The sequence below is a fragment of the Amblyraja radiata genome, chromosome 17 (genome assembly GCF_010909765.2).
Source record: "Amblyraja radiata isolate CabotCenter1 chromosome 17, sAmbRad1.1.pri, whole genome shotgun sequence".
NCBI classification, from domain to species: Eukaryota; Metazoa; Chordata; class Chondrichthyes; order Rajiformes; family Rajidae; genus Amblyraja; species Amblyraja radiata.
Genome location: NC_045972.1, coordinates 50,091,234 through 50,113,039, shown reverse-complemented (window position 1 = coordinate 50,113,039; position 21,806 = coordinate 50,091,234). Strand labels below are relative to the sequence as shown.

At 44.9% G+C, this 21,806-nt stretch overlaps 1 protein-coding gene across 1 annotated transcript in view; it reads left to right on the top strand.

Annotated features, from left to right (window-relative positions):
• The first annotated feature begins 8,511 nt into the window (after positions 1 to 8,511).
• The window catches only part of uri1 (URI1 prefoldin like chaperone), a 37,406-nt gene continuing 24,111 nt past the window's right edge, over positions 8,512 to 21,806 (top strand). Inside the window, exons 1-2 of the mRNA XM_033036457.1 lie at positions 8,512 to 8,893; positions 19,300 to 19,334. Coding sequence (XP_032892348.1) covers positions 8,789 to 8,893; positions 19,300 to 19,334 — 140 coding nt within the window. The 5' untranslated portion in view covers positions 8,512 to 8,788. The remainder of the gene's footprint in view (positions 8,894 to 19,299; positions 19,335 to 21,806) is intronic.

The following is a 21,806-nucleotide window of genomic DNA, read 5'->3' as shown; positions in this document are numbered from 1 at the left end:
AAAATGGCGCGGCCCTGTCTAGTCGCCGTTGTGGCAGCTCCGCGAAAATTGTGCGTGTTTTTAACTTTCATGTTCCTTTTTAACTTATTTCTAAGTTCTAACTCCCTAGTACTAACAAAGTATGGCAGGGAAACCCTCTTAAATCTAAACTCCAGGGCAAATGGAGACTTTTTAAACTCTGTACTTACTGATCCAGCATGGCCAGCAGAGATCAACAGAAGCTGCTGCAGCAACAATGGGAGCGTGGCTCCAAGGAAAACCCGGAGAAAACATCGGGGTAAGCGGGGGGGGGGGGGGGGGATTCGGAATAGGCTGAGAGCCCAAGCCTTTCGTCCTCCTCTGCCCTGCATTCTTCTGGCGAACGTCCACTCCCTGGAAAACATGCTGGATATAAGGGTCTACAACATCCTCTGCCTGACCGAAACATGGCTGACCTCGCTGATTCTGGATCAGGTAATCTGCCCAACCGAGTCCTTCACTGTCCATCGTGCTGACAGAACAGAAGCATCTGGGAAATCCAAGGGTGGAGGAGTCTGCTTCATAACCAATAATAACTGGTGCAACCCTGGAAATATTAAGATGCTTTCATCCCCAGACCTGGAACACCTGACGATCTCATGCCGCCCATTCTACCTTCCCCGGGAGTTCGGTTCAGTGATCGTCACAGCCGTCTACATTCCACCGCATGCGGACACCGACGCGGCACTATCGACCCTACACGATGTGCTATGTCGACATCAAAACAAGAACCCAGATGCGGCTATGGTGGTGGCTGGAGATTTTAATAAATCAATAAGGTCATGCCGAACTTCTACCAACACATCATGTGTGCCACCAGAGAACATTGGACCACTGCTTCACGCCGTTCCGGAAGGGCTCCAAGGCCGTTTCACTCCCTCCCTTAGGAAAATTTGACCACGCTGCCATTTTCCTGCTGCCGGAGTATAAACAGAAGATAGTTCGGGAAGCGGTAGTGACGAGGGACATAAAGCGGTGGTCAGACCAGTCAGAGGCCGTGCTACAAGATGCACTGACAGATGTCGACTGGAATATGTTCCAAGCAAGTTCCAGTGACGTTAGCCAGGGGCGGAAAACCCGGGGGGGGGGGGGCAGAGGGGACACGTCCCCCCCATGTTTGGAGAGGTGGGGGACATCCCCCCCAAGTTTTTGTGATCCGTATTTTAAAATCTCTGCTCTCTGCGAGACAGTGGGGTGGGACTGCTGATCGAGAGCGCCGATTGGACGAGAGACGTCGGTCAGGCGGGACATGACGATTCAGCGCGATGATTGGAGGAGGGAGGAGTGGGGGTGGGACTGAGGATAGAGTGTGGTGATTGGAGGAGGGAGACGTGGCACAGACCTGCGCCTCATCCGCAGCCAGGATCCATCCCGGCCGGGTCTCCGGCACTGTCCCGAGTGCCACCCCCCCCCCCACACGGGTGGCCAGAGAGGTCGGCAGTCAGACGGGCGCGGCATCCCCAGGCCCACAGCCAGCGCTAAACCCAGCTCACTCTGCCTGACCCGCCAGGTGAACCTGCCTGGACTTGCGGGAAATATGGACAGCGCGGAGAAGCAGCACTGGTGTCCCGTCAGTCCAGACAGGGCTGTAGTTAACCCGGTGAGACAGGCAGACTTCAGTTTCTTTTATCGCTGGATTGAACCTCCGAAGCCTCGCACGTGTGTGTGTGTGTGTGTGTGTGTGTGTGAGTGCGCCAAAAAATTGTGTCCCCCGTCCCCTCCATGTTTTGATAGCGAGTTCCGCTCTTGACGTCAGCGAGTTCGCGGAAGCAGTCACGGACTTCATCACAACAATAGCCGACAACATCATCCCCACGGTAAGGGTTAGCACCTTTCCGAATCAAAACTCTGGGTGAACAGGTCCGTTCGTGTTGCCTTGAATGCTCGCACCGCGGCCTACAACCCGGGCCTGGCATCCGGAAATATGGCCGTCTACAAGATGGAGCCCTACCGACTGCGAAGGGTGGTGAAGGACGCAAAAAGGAGGTACAGAGACAATATGAGAGTCACAGATGGAGCAGCAGGACACCAGACGCCTGTGGCAGGGGCTACGGACTGTAACCAACTACCGGAGCAGCCCCCCTCAACTGGAAGTGCCGGCACCTCCCTAGTTGATGACCTGAACTCCTACGCTCGTTTCGAGACGGGCAACATCACCCCAGGACTGCCGACTAACGACAACACTTCCAGCGTGCTGGCTATCGAAGCTGAACGGAGGTCCATCGCTGGGGATGTGCACACATTCTCGTTGTCCGAGCACGGCGTGAGGTGGGCTCTGACACGGGTGAACACGAGGAAAGCTGTAGGCCCAGATGGCATCGTGGTGCGAGTACTTAAGCCTTGTGCTACGCAGCCAGCTCCGGTGCTCACTACAATATTCAACCTCTCCCTGGCTAAGTCCGTGGTTCCTGCCTGCTTCAAAAGATCCGTCATTGTACCTGTACCTAAAAATGCCTCCCCAGCTTGTCTGAATGACTACCATCTGGTGGCTCTCACCTCGGTAGTCATGAAATGCTTTGAGAGGCTGGTCAATAAACACATCTGCGTCTTCCTCCCTCGCAACATGGACCCGCTACAATTCGCATACCGTCCGAACAGATCCATGGACGATGTGGTCTCCCAGGTTCTGCACACCACTCTCTCTCATCTTGACAGCTAGAGGGGGGGGGGGGGGGGGCTGGCTATGTGAGGATGCTGTTCATGAACTTCAGTTCAGCCTTCAACACAATAGTCTCCACCAGACTTGCTGAGAAGCTGCTGGAATTGGGGCTCAACCCCCCCCCCCCTCCCCCCTCCCCCCTCCTGTGTGCCTGGGTCCTGCACTTTCTCACCGCCAGGCCCCAGGTAGTCAATATGGGGGGAAATATATCGAAGACCCTCACCCTGAGCACAGGATCCCCCCAGGGTTGCGTCCTCAGCCCCCTACTGTACTCCCTGTACACACATGACTGTGTGGCTAGGTTCAGCTCCAACTCTATAATCATGTTTGCTGATGACACTGTGGTGGTGGGCCTGATCTCCGATAACGATGAGAAGGCCTACCGGGAGGAGGTGGCTGATCTGGCACTCTGGTGTCAGGACAATAGCCTCATGAATATCAAAAAAAACAAGGAGCTCATCGTGGACTTTAGGAGGGCACATCATCCGAGGACGTACACACCATTGAAGATAAATGGGGATACTGTGGATAGGGTGAGTGGACAGAGGATCTGACATGGACATCACACGCTGCAGCACTGGTGAGTAAGGCAAGGCAGCGCCTTTACCAACTCAGGCAATTGAGGAAATTCAGAGTGTCTCTGAGGTTCCTCCAATGCTTCTACTCGGTGGCTGTGGAAAGTATCTTGTCAGGAAATGTCACGATTTGGTTTGGGAACTGCTCTGCCCAGGATAAGAAGGCTCTGCAGAGAGTAGTGCGTTCGACCGAACACACTATGGGAATTACACTCGCTCTCCTGCAGGAACTATACATCAGAACGTGTAACTCCAGAGCCAACAAGATCATGGGAGACCCCTTCCACCCCAGCAACGGACTGTTCCAGCTGCTAAGGTGCCACAGGTGCTGTCGCCGAGGGAGGACGGACGGAGCCGCGGCTCGAGAGACTAACAGAGACTAACAGAGGTAAAGAGGTTTGCCACGCACTGCAAGGGAGCAGTGGACCAGACAGGAAGAGCGGACGAAATTACCACTAGACAGCCAAACCAGTAGGTAATTTATGGCTGGGGTGAGTACTTTCCCATTTATAGGAGGTAGGATTATATAAATAAGGGGTGTATCAATACAGTAGGGGATTCTTAAATAGGACCAGTTAATTACTTATATAAGATGGGCGGTCAGGAGATGTGCCAATACTGCGAGATGTGGGAATTTGTCGACACCATTGATGTAGAAGATCCCTACAGCTGCAGTAAGTGTTTGAGGCTAGAGGAACTCCAGCTCCGCATTGATGAGCTGGAGACCCAACTTCATACGCTGCGGTACATCAGGGAGGGGGAGTATTACCTGGATGTTTTGTGCCAGGGGATGGTCACACCGACCAGTTTAACTAATTCAGTAGGCAGTGAGCAAGGAAAGGAAGGTGTGGCCATAAGCGAGGCAGGTAGGGGGAACCAGGAGGAGATGCGGCAGGAGCCACAGCCCTTGTCCCTGATGAGCATGACCGAGGCTCTTACTCAATGTAAGGACGGGATCAGGGGCTGTGGGAGGGATGAGCAACCTGGCTGCAGCACTGTGGATCAGGAGGCCATTCAAGAGGGGGGAGTTAGAAGAAAGGCCGTAGTGATAGGGGATAGTATTATTCGGGGGGTAGATAAGGTTCTCTGCGGCCAGCAGAACATGTCCCGAAGGCTGTGTTGCCTACCCGGTGCTAGGGTTAAGGATATCTCTGCGATGCTGGAGAGAAATTTGCAGAGGGAGGGGGAGGATCCAGTGGTCGTGGTCCATGTGGGGACCAATGACATAGGAAGGACGAGGAAGGAGGATCTGCTGAAGGAGTTTGAGCAGTTAGGGAATAAATTAAAAAGCAGAACCTCGAGGGTACTGATCTCCGGATTGCTACCTGAGCCACGGGCCAAATCGGCGAGGGTACGTAAAATTAAAAAGCTGAATGCGTGGCTCAAAGACTGGTGTGGGAATAATGGGTTTGGTTTCTTGGGCCACTGGCACCAGTACTGGGACAGGGGGGATCTGTTCTGTAAGGACGGACTTCACCTGAACGGTGCTGGGACTGGGGTCCTGGCAAATCATATAACTAGGGCAGTAGAGAGGTCTTTAAACTAAGTAGCGGGGGGGAGGTATCAAGGGGGGTAATAACGGCAGGGGTAGAGGAAATAGAGCAGGGTATCAATGGGGAAGCGGAAAGTCAAAATGTGACAGGAGACAGAATGTGTGAAGATAAAGCTCTAGATGTAAAAGGGGCAAAAACGGAAAGGAAGGGTAGTAAAAATCATCTGAAAGTGCTTTATCTAAATGCACGGAGTATTCGTAATAAGATAAATTAATTAACGGTGCAATTAAGTATATATAGTTATGATATCGTGGCCATTACGGAGACATGGCTGCAAGGGGATCAGGACTGGGAGTTAAATATAGAGGGGTACTCGACAATTAGGAAAGATAGACAGGAAAGAAAGGGAGGAGGGGTGGCCCTTTTAATAAGGGAGGGAATAACGGCAATAGAGAGGAAGGATATTGCGTTGAAGGATCAGGATAGTGAAACAGCTTGGGTACAGATAGAGAATAACAAGGGGAAAAAAACACTAGTGGGTGTAATTTATAGACCTCCAAACAGCTGTGACGCTGTTAGTCAGAACATAAATCTGCAAATAGTTGACGCATGTAAAAAGGGAACTGCTGTAATCATGGGGGACTTCAATTTTCATATTAATTGGGCAAACCAAATTGGGCAGGGTAGACTAGAGGAAGAGTTTATAGAATGTATTAGAGACGGGTTCCTAGAACAGTATGTCACAGAACCAACAAGGGGGGAGGCAATCTTGGATCTGGTGCTGTGTAATGAAGCAGGATTAATTAAAAATGTCATAGTTAGGGACTCGTTGGGAACAAGTGACCACAATATGGTCGAATTCCATATTCAAATAGAAGGGGAGCAGGTTGAAACTCAGGCTAGGGTGCTTAGTCTAAATAAGGGGGATTATGAAGGTATGAGGACTGAGCTGATCAAAGTTGACTGGGATAGCAGACTCAAGAATAAGACGGTACATGAGCAGTGGTGTACGTTTAAGGGTCTACTGTATAACCTTCAAGAAAAATTTATTCCTATGAAGAAAAAAAGGGGTAAGGGTAAGAACAGTCAGCCATGGCTCAGTAAAACTATAAAGGATAGTATTCGGCTGAAGGCAAGGGCATATAAGGTAGCCAGAGATAGTGGGAGGGTAGAGGATTGGGAAGCATTTAAAGGTCAGCAAAAAATAACTAAGAGATTAATTAAGACGGGGAAAATAGACTATGAAAGGAATTTAGCGAACAACATAAAAACTAATAGTAAGAGTTTTTATAGCTATATAAAAAGAAAAAGGGTGGCTAAGGTGAACGTTGGTCCATTGGAAGGTGAGACTGGAGAGTTGTTGGTGGGGAACATGGAAATGGCAAAGGCATTAAACGAGTATTTTGTATCAGTCTTCACCATAGAAGACACAAAAAATATTCCAACGCTGGATAAACAGGGGGCGGTAGGAATGGAGGAGCTAAATACTATTAAGATCACCAAGGAGGTGGTATTAGGGAAATTAATGAGACTGAAGGAGGATAAATCCCCTGGGCCTGATGGATTACATCCAAGGGTCTTGAGGGAGATAGCGGTGGGGATTGTGGATGCATTGGTGATAATTTTCCAAAACTCCCTGGAGGCAGGAACGGTCCCAGTGGATTGGAAAATGGCCAATGTAACAGAAGGCGGGTAACTATAGACCGGTTAGTCTAACATCGGTGGTGGGTAAAATGTTAGAGACAATTATTAAAGAAACACTAACGGGGCACTTGGATAAACATGACTTCATCGGACAGAACCAGCATGGTTTTGTGAAGGGGAAGTCCTGTTTAACGAATCTGCTCGAATTCTTTGAGGAAGTAACAACCCGGGTGGATAAAGGGGAACCGGTGGATGTGGTATACTTGGACTTCCAAAAGGCTTTTGACAAGGTGCCACATAAGAGACTATTGCTAAAAATAAAAAATTATGGGATTGGGGGTAATATATTAGCATGGGTAGAGGATTGGCTAACAAATAGGAAGCAGAGAGTGGGGATAAATGGTTCATACTCGGGATGGCAACCGGTAACTAGCGGGGTTCCACAAGGGTCGGTGCTGGGACCTCAGTTGTTCACAATTTATATAAATGATTTGGAGGAGGGAACCAAGTGTAATATATCAAAATTTGCGGACGATACAAAAATGGGAGGAAAAGTAGGGGATGAGGAGGATAGGAAGAGTCTGCAAAAGGATATAGATAAGCTAGGTGAGTGGGCAACAACTTGGCAGATGAAATTTAATACTAATAAATGTGAAGTCATTCACTTTGGGAAAAAAAATGATAGGGCAAGTTATTTTCTAAATGAGGAGGAGCTGCGTTGTAATGCAACGCAAAGGGATCTAGGGGTATTAGTACATGAATCACTAAAAGTTAGTATGCAGGTGCAGCAAGCAATCAGGAAGGCCAATGGAGTTTTGGCCTTTATTGCTAGGGGGATTGAGTATAAAAACACGGAGGTCTTGCTGCAGCTGTACACAGTATTAGTGAGACCACATTTGGAATACTGTGTACAGTTCTGGGGTCCATACTTAAGAAAGGATGTACTAGCCCTGGAGGCAGTGCAGCGAAGGTTTACAAGATTAATTCCTGCAATGAGGGGATTGACATATGAGGAAAGGTTAAGTAGGCTGGAACTCTACTCTTTGGAGTTTAGAAGAATGAGAGGCGATCTCATTGAAACATATAAGATCGTGAGGGGCCTTGATCGGGTGGATGCACCGAGGATGTTCCCAATGATCGGGGAAACTAGAACTAGAGGACATAGTTGCAGAATAAGGGGGGGCTCTTTTAAAACTGAGATGAGGAAGAACTTCTTCACCCAGAGGGTGGTTAATTTATGGAATTCACTGCCCCAGGGAGCAGTGGAAGCAGAAACTTTAAATATATTTAAGACTAAAATAGATGGTTTTTTAGCTGCCAAGGGGATAAGGGGCTACGGGGAGAGGGCAGGGATATGGACCTAGGTATGGTTAGTATAGTAAGACCTGAGTGATCTCCTGGACAAGTGTCGATCGCCTGGATTGGGGTCGGAGAGGAATTTCCCGGATTTTTTTCCCGAATTGGACCTGGGTTTTTATCCGTTTTTTTGCCTCCCCCAGGAGATCACGAGGTTCTTGGGGTGGAGAGGGGTGATAGCGGTATAAAGGGGAGGGTAGTGTCTTGTGTTCTGTGTCTTGTGTCTACTGTTTGTGGGTAAGTGTGTCTGTTTAGTGTTCAGCCATGAGCGAATGGCGGTGCGGGCTCGACGGACCTGGTGGTCTACTCTCGCACCTACTTCCTATGTAAGGTCAGGCAAACGCCTCCGTTGCCATGCTGTGAGAACGGAGAGGATGAGAAGGAGTTTCTTCCCAGAGGCCATTAGGACTATAAACTCCTATCTCACCAGGGACTAACTATACTGCACCATTTTACTGTTGTGTGGTGTCTTTTTTAAATTGCTGTTTTTTTTCTTTTTTTCCTCCCACAAATATGTAATATGTGTTTCTGTTCCATTCTGTTTGTAGTTTTTTTTGCACAATCCGCAAGCATTGCCACTTTTCATTTCACTGCACATTTCTTATGTGTATGTGACGAATAAACTTGACTTGAGGCAGGTGGCCGAGAGCTGCAGCCTGGCCTCAGCATCGTAGACACCACGTGTTGCCCCTCAGACCGCGTGCCCCCCTCCACCGCACGCACTTCCCACCACGTGCCCCACCCCCCACCCCCACTGTGACCACGTGCGGCAGTAGACAGTGCGCATGCGGGCGCAGGGCAAGATGGCGGTGGTAGTGAGGTGCTGAGGACGGGCGGGAGAGACTGAGAGAGACGGAGCCGGCAGGAGGGCGATGCGAGTGTGAGATGTCCGCCGTTGCTGCTGCCGCCGCCGCCGCCGGGGAGGAGTCGCGGATGAGAAGCGCCGCCGCCGTTGTTGCCGTCGTGTGTGCGAGGAGAGCGCGGCTCCGCGGCCACACGCACAAACACTTCTTTAGGACTGCCTGTTGTTGAGGCCGCGGGACATGGCCGCTCCGCCGCCGCCGCCGCCGCCGCCTCCACCGCCGCCCGCACCAGCACCAGCACCTGGCCCACACGCCCGCTCCCGGCTCCGGGCCGAGCACGCCAAGGTAAAGGGCCTCGGGCCGCAGCAACGCTGCCTGCCTGCCCCGGTCCCGGCTCTCCCGCTGCGGCTGCCAATGTGAATGTTCCCCTGGGCTGTTGAAGGGAAGGCGCTGGAGGTTGTACACAAGTTAGAAACAGACCATAGGTGCAAGGGGAGGCCACTCGGCCCTCACCAATGGCTGATCATCCATAATCACTACCCGTTCCTGCCTTCTCCCCATATCCCTTGACTCCGTTAGCCCTAAGAACTAAATCGAACTCTCTCTTAAACATCCCCCCCCCACCCCCACCACCACCAAAGCGGCCACAACGTGTGGTGGGACCCGCTGGCAGCTGGCTGTAAACACACACACTGAAGCAAAGAACCTCTAGCGAGCTATAGGATCTTTGCACTGAAGGGTCTCGACCCGAACCGTCCCGATCCATTCCTTCTGTCCAGAGATGCTGCCTGTCCCCCTCAGTTCCTCCAGTATTCAATGTCTACCGTAGATTTTAAACTAGCGTCTGCAGTTCTTTCCCACACACACACCTTCATACTTTCACTTTAAACCGTTCTTCTACTTAGTTAGAAATGTTCGATCAATGTTTTCTTTTTTAAAGAAAAACGTCCATGTTATAATTTACATTCCCCCTCGCCCCCGCCCCCTTTTTAAACAACACTGAAACGTGATATAACTCAATCGCAGCTGTAAACAGTCGGCACCAACACCACTGCACTTCAACACTGCACATTTCTTCAATTTCAAAAATCGAGTGTTTTTATATCCATGTGTCCCCAAACGGAACAAATGAGAATCTTACTTGCAGCAGCACAACAAACATTACTTAGTAAAACTCACAGTAAACAAAAATCAGTATATATAAATGGACAATAGTAGTGATTGTAGGTTTCATCCTATTTCCGTCTTGCTTTCCGGATTGCTTTCAATCATAAGTAAATCGGAGATTCCCATTGTTAGCAAATGGAAATAATTTTATGTTATGCTTGCTTCTGGTCGTGTAGTTGAGTCGTTTTAATGAAGATCATGATTTCTGTTTTATATATTAGTGACTTTTGCGTAGGTATCAGACGTTTCTTCAATACTTGGTTTTCTCCAGCTCACTTAGTAAATGTTTTCTTATTCCGTATTGTTTGAAGCCAATGCTGAGTGTTTTTATTGAGGCGCGTTCGTCATGGCTGTTGTGTGGAGGTTCTTGCTGCCAGTTAGACAGAGCAGCGCCTTCTGCTGGGCGTCTGGGATCTGTGACTCATCAGAACGACTAACTGTCTCCCCTGAACCTATCAGATTAAAGTCAGTGCAGGACCGAACCAGGAAATGTCCAGTTCATAAGAGTCAAATGGGGACAGCTCCTTCGGCCCACCTAGTCCATGCTGGCCAAGTGCCCATGTAAACCAGTTCCATTTGCTTATGTTTAAGAAGGAACTGCAGATGCTGGAACAATCGAAGGTAGATAAAATTGGTGGAGAAACTCAGCAGATGAGGCAGCATCTATGGAGGGAAGGAATGGGTGATGTTTCGAGTCGAGACCCTTCAGGGTCTCGACCCGAAACGTCACCCATTCCTTCGCTCCATAGATGCTGCCTCACCTGCTGACTTTCTCCAGCATTTTTGTCTACCTTCCATTTGCTTAGGTTCGCAAAGGAATCAAGGGACATGGGGAGAAAGCAGGTACAGGGTGCTGATATGGATGATCAGCCATGATCATATTTAATGGCTCGAAGGGCCGAATGGCCTACTCCTGCACCTATTTTCCATGTTTCTATGTTTGACCCATATCTCTCTAAGCTTTCCGATCCATGTGGAGTTGGATATGGAAAAGAAGGATTGTACTTTAATGATGAAGATATAGTGACCTATACAATTTTTATTCTGGCTACTGGTGCCCAGTAACAATTATGTAATTAAGTAAGCTAACCAGAAATATTTGTAAATAATTACCATGTTTGAAATCAACACTGATTTTTTAAAAGGGTGATGCAATGGTACAATGAAACTTTGTATTTCTGTAACGTTTTTAAATCTCCATTTAGGTCTAATTTATTGCTATACCTTTTTAAAGTAAGGGATTGAGTACTGAGCCCTTTGTAGGGCCACCCACGACAGTCATCCACCACATACCCATCACAAAATACCCATCAGTTGGTGCTTCTGACACTGACTCATTTTAGATCCAATGTGCCACTCTCTTTTAAATCCCACTCTCTATCTGACCAGTCTGCCTTGTGAAACCTTGGCAAAAAGCCCTTGCTGAAACCTGTGTTAACTACATCAAACACCCCATCCTCCTTATTACCTCCTCGAATAAATTCAAACACATTAATCAGGTACTACAAGGTAGATACAAAATGCTGGAGTAACTCAGCGAGTCAGGCAGCATCTCTGGAGCGAAGATTTAAACCAGCAACTGCAGTTCTTTCTTACACAGTCAGGTACTGCATTCCCATTAGTAAATCTGTGCTAACTGTCCTTGATTAATCTGTGCATTTTAAAATATGTTAATGCTGACCCTTAGCGTGACAATAAACTGAAACTGAATGGATTATATTTGTACACCATCAAAGTTAAATAAGTCGGCTTGTTGAGTGCCGGGAGAGAGCGTGGAGAAAGGCTAAAGTGATTTGGAGAAATTACTGATATGTTTCGAAGCCCTGATATGTTGATGCATCAAAGATGATGTGATAACTGAAATACTTGTCGCTGATTGTTAAAACAATTCTGTGATTTTGTTCATTTGAGCTTTAATTTTAGATCATGCATTGTATATTCATAACTTGCCATTTTTCTGGATTGAAGCAAATGAATAGCAATTAATCTGCATAAATGAAGTTGTTTCACTCTGTCAATTATGTTCCTAGGTGGTTGTAAAATGGAATATGTTGCATCAGGTTTAGTAAACTATGTAACTATGTAAAAGTAAAAATGTGATAAGTGAACAATGGACAGTATGCAGAAAGCAGAACAGCAATAAATAAATCAATGGAGCCACATTTGTAGTTGTTGGAGAGCTGAAAATAACAAAATGGTGGAAGCAATGAGCAGGATGATCAGTTGGTCGACATTTTAAGTGAAGGAGCCTTCATCTCAAAGTGAAAAGACAAGCAAGTCTTAAGTTGTAGATGGGAAGGACAGGAGAGAATGTTTGCGATAGTGTGCAGACCAAATTAGTTTAGTTTTCTCCTCCCTCCTCCCTGTCTGCAGCTTAAAATACACCACTCTTCTCACTTTACCCAGTCTGTTGAAGGGACCTTGACCTGAAATGTTAACTCTTTTACTGTTCTCACATGCCCCTGCCTGCCCTGATGATTGGTTCCACTAAATACCGAATATTCTATTTTCAAACATGCAAAGTTACCGACATAATGGCATATAACATTTCAGTTCACAACAGTTTTACTTCCCGATGTTATGCATCTACGTTTTTTGACTATTCGGATCTGATACATATTTATATGTGACCCAAGTTAAATTTAGCATCTGAATTCAAGAAGGATCTCACACTCTTCATGGCTTACTCAAGTTCCCCAGTCATAATCTAACAGCTCCTTCCTTTATTTACATGTAGATTAATTATATACAGACTTGTTACTCAACAGTTTCCAGTTGTTTTTAAATGATCGACATGTATTTTTAATGTGAGAAATCCATTTGTATGTTTAATAATGTAGTATTTATGGGATTATGGATGGTCTTGTAATTGTTTTGGTACATTGAACTTCAACCACATTGGTTTAACCAAATAAATGTGTACCTATCTTGTGGCATTCTGCATTATCGTTGTACCAGCATCACAAAGTTGTGGTCTCATTAATGATTGCATTTAAAAATTGCTTTTGCTAAAAGTTCTTGTTTGTCACTATTGTTTGAAATGTAAATGTGACTTATTTATGGTATTAACTAAATACATAATATCTCGGCATTTGGGATTGTTCAAGGAGCATCATGCACATTTGGCTGTTAATGTTACAATATAATGATGTTTTTTCATGTTGAAAGTATAATTTTAATTTGAATATACTCTGCAGCTTTGTTGTTTGTTATTTTTTTGGCTGTTGCATTTTTAGGATTTACATGCTTTATCTTGGAGTGTTCTTATAACTGACTGACCGCCTTCAGTGCATTTTCTTGACCTGAATGTATAGGATGTCAGGAGACACAACAGACTGCAGGTGTTGAAGTCTTGAGCGTCAAGAACGGTCCCAACCCAAACATCATCTGTCCATTTCTCTCCACAGATGATGCCTGACCCCTGAGTTCTCTGGCAGCTTGTTTATTGAGTAGGGTGTTAGCTTGGAGATTGGTTTCATTGATGCTTTGATACATCTAACTCTCTGTGCTAATTGAGGCAAGCCAGTTTTATTGAGCTGTAGTATTGTTGTGCCCTTGAAGAGCTCAGTGAGCATTACTGATAAGTCGTGGCAACGCAAGACCCTGTGTTAATCCTCGGTCCGTTTTAAGAAAGGTGTTATTAATGTTGCTGCATTTTCCTTACCTGATCAGCTGGATAAATTGGGAAATATAAGTTGAGATGCACATTCATCATTATTCAGTAACCTGTTTGGAAGTACATCAGATGAAGTGATTGGTTATCAAGGTATGATGCTGAGGTTGATCATTATCCAGTGAAGTATATGCTCGTAAACAATCACTGCTTTCAAGGTCCAGATACAGTAAATTGATCATAGGTGTGCTCTTAAAAAACATTCATTGTGAATGTTAACTTCTGATACTTTGGTGATCTGAAACATCACCTATCCATGTTCTCCATTGATGCTGCCTGACCCGCTGAGTTACTATGCACTTTATCTTTTTTTTTAATCAGCACCTTGTGTCTGCTCCAGTGGTTTTCTCTTTGCTCAAGATTCCATCATCTGCAATCTTTTGTGCCTCAGTTAACTGAGCTGTAGTGGATAAAATACTTTACCTGGTTTCTCATGTATATCCAAACATTGTCATCAGATTGACTTTGTGTTCAGGTTTTCCTGCCATTGTTGTACTTTCCATTAGTTCTCCACACTTCTTTTTCTGAAGGAGAGTTTGATGCAAGCATTTCAGAAGATATGTAAATGTTCCATATGATCAGAACTGGCCACATGTTATGTAAATTAACCTTGATTATGCAGGAAAGCTAGGATGATAGCTTCCCCAATTTTTCCCTCATTTTCATTGTTCAGTAAGCTGTCACTGGTAGCAAAATACCTTTATAAATGTTGATATGCCAAAGGGTTTAAAGACATTTTACAGCATATATTTATAAAGTACATTCTGAAAGTAATGTTACTACTTGATACGTAAGGGGTGAATGTTATCAATTACACATATAATGAATGCTTTATAAAAACAGTATATACAGCAGTACAGCTCTTCAGGGTCAGGCCCTTCGGCCATTAATATATTTGTAGAATAAGATGCTAAACTAAGTTCCTCTGCCTGTATGTGATCTATATACCTCCATTCCCTGCGTATCCATGTGCCCATCTAAAAGCCACTTAAACATCATTATTATAATATGCATCAAAGTTTGTCCAATCTCACCATATAACTAATACCCCCTAATGCGAACATCACTCTGATGAACTGCCTCTGCACCCTCTTCACTACCTCCACATCCTTCCTGTAATGGGGCGGCCAGAATGTGTCCTAACCAGTATTTTATAAAGGTTATAAAACAGCTTGCTGACTTCCTGACTTTTATATGCAAAGCCCGACCGATGAAGGCAAACATACCATGCATCTTCTTTTCCACTCAATCTACTTGTGTTGCCACTTTCGGGGAGTTTTGGACTTGGACCCCAAGATCCCTCTCTACATCAATGCTGTTAAGGGTCTTGACATTAATACAAGATACAAGATACATTTATTTGTCACATGTGCCAGTTGGCACAGTGAAATGTGGTCACCATACAGCCATACAATAAAATAAAGAACACAACACACAATAGAGTTCAACATAAAACATCCCCCCACAGCAGAATCAAAAGTTTCCCACTGTGAGGGAAGGCACCAAAGTCGGTCTCTTCCTCTGATGTTCACCCGTGGTCGGGGCCTCCGGAGCCCTCCGCAGTCGCCGCTACGGGCAGCCCGCCGCTCAGGCCCGCTCGCAGGGATGTTGGAACTTCGACGTCGGAACGGGAGGCCAACCTCAGCGGCTTGCACCTCCAAATTGGCCACTTCCTATCAGAGCCCGTGGCTCCCGACGTCTCCAGGCTGCGCCGGGCGGGGATTCACGCTGGCGGCCCTCGGCAAAGGGCTCCAGGGACTCCGCGATGTCAGTCAGCTCCGCCCGCGCTGGGAGCTCCACGAACCACAGCACCGCGATGTTGGAGCAGCGGCCCAACACTCAGAAGCACCAAACGGCGATCCAGGTAGGTATCCGCCGTGAATCCAGCGCCACGCCGCCGCTGCCGAAGTTCTGGTCCGGTCCCCGGTCTCGGGTAGGAAAGGCCGTTCCGATCCAGTGGTAGGCCGCGAAGAGGGGGGGCGAGGACATGACTCGGAGAAATTTGATTTTTTTAAAAATTTGATTCCTTTTTTTTCATTCAGACCTTTCGGTCACACAAATTAACATCCACCACAGTGAGTTCACCAAGCACCTCCTCACTGTGATGGAGGCAAAAGTCTTAGTCTTTGTCTCTTCCCTCCTTGTTTTCCCTCTGCGCTAAGGCGATCCAGGCCGAAGATGCCGCCCTCCAGTCCAGCGGACCTCCGTGGTGATGTCGCCACTGCCGAAAGCCGGAACGCCACAGCCTCAGCTCCGAGTCGGGCCGCTGCCAAAAGCTGGAACGCCGCCTCAGCGAGTCGGGCCACCGCTGCCTCAGCTCCGAGTCCCGCTGCCTCAGCGAGTCGGGCCACCGCTTCATCAGCTCCGAGTCCCGCTGCCTCACCGAGTCGGGCCACCGCTGCATCGGCTCCGAGTCCCGCTGCATCAGCTCCGAGTCCCGCTGCCTCAGCTCCGAGTCCCGCTGCCTCAGCTCCGAGTCCCGCTGCCTCAGCTCCGAGTCCCGCTGCCTCAGCTCCGAGTCCCGCTGCCTCAGCTCCGAGTCCCGCTGCCTCAGCTCCGAGTCCCGCAGCCTCAGCTCCGGGCCGCTGCCGAAAGCTGGAACGCCGCATCAGCGAGTCGGGCCACCGCTGCCTCAGCCCCGAAGTCGGCCAGTCTAGCGTTGTAGGTCCTGGCTGGCTCTGCCTCCGGAGCCTCGAGGTCGGTCGCAGGTTGGAGACCGCCAGCTCCGCCATTAGGCCTCAGCGCAGACGGAGGCAGAGAAGGGGGATACGACAAGAAAGTCGCATTCCCCCGAAGGAAGAGACAAAAAAACAAATAGTTGCATCCTCGCCAGGAAGTGACAGGGGAACGGTTTCCCCCCTACCCTACCCCCCTCCCCACATAGAAAAAGTAAAGAATCCCCAAAACAAACAGTTTAGATAAACTAAAATTAAAAAAAGATAGGAAAAAAACTAGCAGACGGTAGGCAGAGGCGCCTTCAATGCAGCGCCCCTAGTGGTCTGTATACTTTCTGTATAACTATACTTTCTCCTTACATTTGACCTCACAAAGTGCCACACCTCAAACTTGCCCAGATTAAACTCCATGTGCCAACCGTAACTCATCTAAATCCCGCTCTATCCTTTGACAGCCTTCCTCGTTGTCCACATATTCACTTTTTGTGTTGTCTGCAAACTTGTGTGGACACTCAAACAAGAGTGGACATGGCACAGATCCCTGTGGAACTGTACTGCTCACTGATCTCCACTCTGAATAACAGCCTTCCAATCTACCTCCTGTCTTCTACAATTCTACAGTTAAGCCAGGTCTGAATGCAAATGATCATGTCACTATCTCGTGCATCTCAATCTTCTTGCCTGCATTTAAATTTCTTCCTTTAAGAAAGTTTTCAGCAACCAGAAACTGTATTGGTAAATAATATTTTAAATATTTTTCATTGGTGCTTTAAGGTGGAAGATAGAATATTTAATACTCAGAAATGGAAAGGAAATTCAAAATTTATACCATTAATGCAATGCTGTAAATAAATACTATATTGAAGCTAAGTCGAATGTGAATGGGAGAATAGTTCTAGTTAACTTGTGTAGTATTAGAAATACTGATAAATTTCGTTCCTAACCCCACTTCATGCTTATGATAGCATTGCTTTACCTCAGATTCCACAGTAATTGAAATTCCACAACCGAGATGTCCTGTTTTTCACAACCTCAGGATTATTCCCCAAACTCTTTCACTGGCATTAAGTTTTTGAAGTATTCACCCAGCCCCTGTTATCAGTGTAGGATAAAGGCACGCACTTACCCCTGGATAAATGAAAATGCAGGTGACAGTATGACCCCCTTCTATGTTCCGATGTCCCCAAATGAAGGTAAAAATGCCCCATAATGTTTTAAAAAGATTAACATTTATCGTTAAAATGTTTAACCATTCAAATGCTCTGTTATTTGAAGAGTTGCTTGGAGTCGAGCCTCAGATGTAACATCTCTATTCACTCTGGTGCCAGGTACCTTAAACCTCAATGCATTCATTGTAGGTGGATCGTTGGCTGGTTCCTATATTAACTATAATGCCTCTGGAAAATATTTAAAATGGGACCAGGGTTGACTGCTTAAGTATGTGGATCTATGGATAACAAATCAATTGCTTACGGGGATTGAGTGTATGCTTAGCTTTTTAATACTTTGCAGGACTACTCCTGCTTATGTATTGGTGTTTTCGACTAAAGATGGAAAATTGAGCACAGCTGAATTAGAGAGGGGTTCTCTGGAACATTGTAGTAACTATTGTGTTTCTGCAAATGAATACATCTCAGGAGTGTTATACAGATTAGCGGAGTTATCAAGGACATTACTGCAACTATCGTGCTCCCACATAGGAATCCTGAGAAGCACTGCACTAATTAGATTGGTGGCCAGTAAAGAGTTCATTCTTTTGACAGATGAGAGGAAAGAAACCGGTAAAATGGGGTGAGGTGGCTCGGGGCTGTTTAGTGGAAGTGCATAAATCTGTACAACCCAGCTACATATTTGGAAGTTAATTATTCTCTTCCTTTCTGGGAAGCTCTGGATAAGATGAATACACCAATATGTGTTCACATCATCCATCGTTTTTATTCCTCCTGCGAGTTTTCTCGTGGTACCACAGATACTGCTCTCTACAGCGCAATGTTTGGTGCCATATTCAAGTGACAAATCTTCACACAAGTCCAGACAGTGATGTAGGCTATTTAATCACAGAAGGTATTGCAGCTGAACCAATCCTGTCATAACACGATGTCCATATCTGCAGTAAGATTTGTTGGATGTTGATTCATACTGGATTTAATTTTTCTCTCTCATTTACCAAAAGTTGAGGCTAGTTATAGTTATTTCCTGCTGCAAGTTCAATAATGTCAGAACAACTCGGAAATTGATCAAGATGTTATTTATCTCAGCATTTTAGAAAGGATAGAATATGGTTTATAAAATAGCATGATATGCAGTGTACATTATTACCGCAGAAAAGCTTTTGACAGCACTCAAATCGTGTGGCTGAAGGACTTTATGGAGGTGATGTCATGAAATAATTTAGAGTATATACAGGTTGTTTGGTTTTGTTAGAGGACTTGCTTCTTTCTTCTGTGACATTAATTTCAAAAGAACCCTCTTAAGCCATGCAGAGCCTATTTGGTTTGTTTTTTCCGCAGCAATTTCATATTCATTCTCTGATTCCTTTCTGTACAGAATATATAATTAATATAAATTGCCCAAAGAGGCACGTGCCAAACTGCCATGATTTATAGAGAATTTATGTTCTAATATCACTTTGGAACCATTTTAGTTTATGTCAAAATATGTTGCTAATGTAATCTTTGTCAGATATGTCTGTGATTATATCTCCATGCTTAGTTGAGACCTATTCAGTAATTTCCTTTGTGTCTGTGTTTTCTATAAACTATGCAAACACCAAAAATGCTGTAGAATTTTAATTGTCAGAAGTGCTAAATCAAATTACACCCTGTATGTGTTTTTATATGGCCATGTCTGTACCTACAGGTTGAGCATATTGCTCCAATCAACAGCGACCAAACTGCTTTGCCTAAAATCTCACTTGAATGAAGTGGTGTCACTCTAACAATGAACCCATTGCCAAATGAAGGGGAAGTGGGGAAAAGATGTTACTTCAAAACAACATTTCAAGGCCTCAGTAAAATTGCTAGGTGTACATTGCTGAGCTAGTTTTGCTCCGGCCTGTTAAATTATTCAATTAATGAGGATTAATGTAGAATCACTTGGATTATTTAATTAAGATCATCTTGAATATTAATATGATTTTGGATTAAGTTAAATCGCACCTTTTTGTGAGTATAGTATGGACAGTTTCCGAATTCTTAATATTGCTTTTCATGAGCAGTTGTTTATTTCAATAACAGGTGGTCTCAAGCTGTAAAGAAAAAATCCAACACTGGTAAGCCCAACATTTCTTAATATATTAATTGATTTTGCTTGTCAGGTATAAATCCTGTCAATAAAAGCATTGTGTTTGAGTAAATGTAAAATGATTGTACATTTCATATAGATTAAGTATTGTATGTATTTTAAAGGCAATAATATCCTTCCTGTAGATAGACACAAAATGCTGGAGTAACTCAGTGGGACAGGCAGCATCTCTCCTGTGCTTTACAGTACTCCCGATATTACCACAGAAGATCAAATAAGTCAGAATAACTTGGCTCAGTATTTCTTGTCGAATAGTTAATGAATGTTGTGCTCTATGCAAATTACTTACAAATTCCAAAGTAAAATGACTGGTTTGAATACTAGAAATAAGCACACACAATTCAAATAGAAGTAATTGCACCCAAGCAATTGATCTTAATAATGGAAAGCAGAGGTGTGTGGTTTTCTGCAGGTGCCTTTGAGATCTTGTATTAGTCCTGCATGGTCGAGCTGTTCTATGTGATATTACATTGCAGTAGTGACCTACCTGACAGATAATTGCAAGACTAACTGGTCTCATTTGCCTGGCGCGCTCCATTTACAATTGCTTTTTATCCTGACCTTTTGAAGCAACTTTATCCGAATGACACTCGCTTTCTTAAACAATTGGATTCTCTGAAAGATACAGCCTTACTTAACGCTACTGTGCCAGCACCTGTGAGGTTGTCAAAATGTCTTTATTGAACAATATTGCAGCTGAGGAGCTGTAGATAATCCAAACCTGGAAACATTACTCATGGCCCTTTCCTTTCATCAATGTCATTACATATAGCTGAGTCCCCTGTCCTGATTCTACTGATATCCTGCAAAATATCCTCATTTACGTTTTCCCTTTTCTGTGATCATTCCTCTAAGCATGTTAATATATTACCTCAAAGCCATGGACCCCTATTTTGTGTAACAGTCTTTGATGTGAGACTTTATTAAATATCTTAAATATCCCACAGCTTCCATTATTCTAATTTTTTTATTTGTCAAAAACATTCACCTTTTATGAAATCACCTTTTCGCTGCTTAATAATGGTCTTATAGATGGCTTATTAATAATCATTTTCCAACAGATTCCAGCATTTCCTTGTGAACTGATACCAGGATAACATCGAACATAGAAAAGTACAACACAGGAACAGGCCTTTTTGTGTACAATGTCTGTGTCGAAAATGATGCCAAGATTAACTAATCTCCTTTGCTCTGTATCCCTCCATTTTCCCGCACCCTCCTGTTTGAACAGTGGTACCTTCCAAACCATTGGGGCTGTTCCAGAACCTAGGGAATTTTGAATGAATGCAATAAATGCTTCCATTCTCAGTGCAACTGCCCGTTTCAGAACACGTCTGAGAGATCTGATAGCATTCAGTCTCATTATTTTCTCCAAGCTTGTGTTAATTATTTAATTTCCTCTATTATTAGCTCCTTGGTTCCTTCTGCTATGACTAGTATCTTTTATTGAGAAGGCATAAAATATTTGTCAGTACTCCATTTTATTTCCATTATAATGTATTCTCTCTGCTTCTAATGGTCATATGACCACACTTGCTACTTTTTAAATATTTGAAGTTCCTATTTGTATTCTTGCCAGTTTCTTTTCAATCTATTTTCTCTTTCCATCAACTTTTTTGGTTGTTCCTTGTGTTATCTTGTGTTATCTAAAGTTTCCAATCTACATTCTGGCAACATTACAAGACTTCTAACATTGTACTATCCTTGCATCTTCAAGTAACCATCAATTAATTATTTTGCAAAGTATTAATGACTGTAATTCATGAATCAGAACCTTTGTCTCTCACGAAACTCTTCAACTCACAAAATGCACTTGGCTCAGGTAGTTACGTGGATATTTCTGGTATTATTGTAGATAAAGTTAACCATTGATATTCTCACTGTATACCTTGAATGCCTTCAGATGTTTATTTCCAGTTTAATCATCGTTGTTCATTTCCATGTTAGTGCAATTTCCATTTTGTCTGAAGAAGGGTCTCGACCTGAATCTTCACCCATCCCTTTTCTCCAGAGATGTTGCCTGTCCTGCTGAGTTACTCCAGTTTTTTGTGTCTATCTTCCATTTTATACTCTTTCTATAACGATCATGAGGCACTGCTCGAGTTGCTCGATGTACTTTTATTTTTGCACTATCTTGGTTTGGTTTAGTTAGAATAACTGGTGTTTCATAATGTTTTTTAGTTCCAGTGCATATCCTGTGCATATGACAAATAATCACTATTGACGATATCTTTAATGCAAGCACAGGATAGCCGAGAAGGCATTTGGGATTCCTGGTCCCATTTGCCGTGGACAGTGTCTCCTCATATTGTTGCCAATCATTACTATTTGTTTCATTCTTTTGTTGCAAGAAGATTTAAGAAACATATTTAGTTATTGGAGCAATCTTCTTTCCCTGCTTAGTAGCTTGGCAGTAGAAGCCTTAGCTCTTAAGTTACCA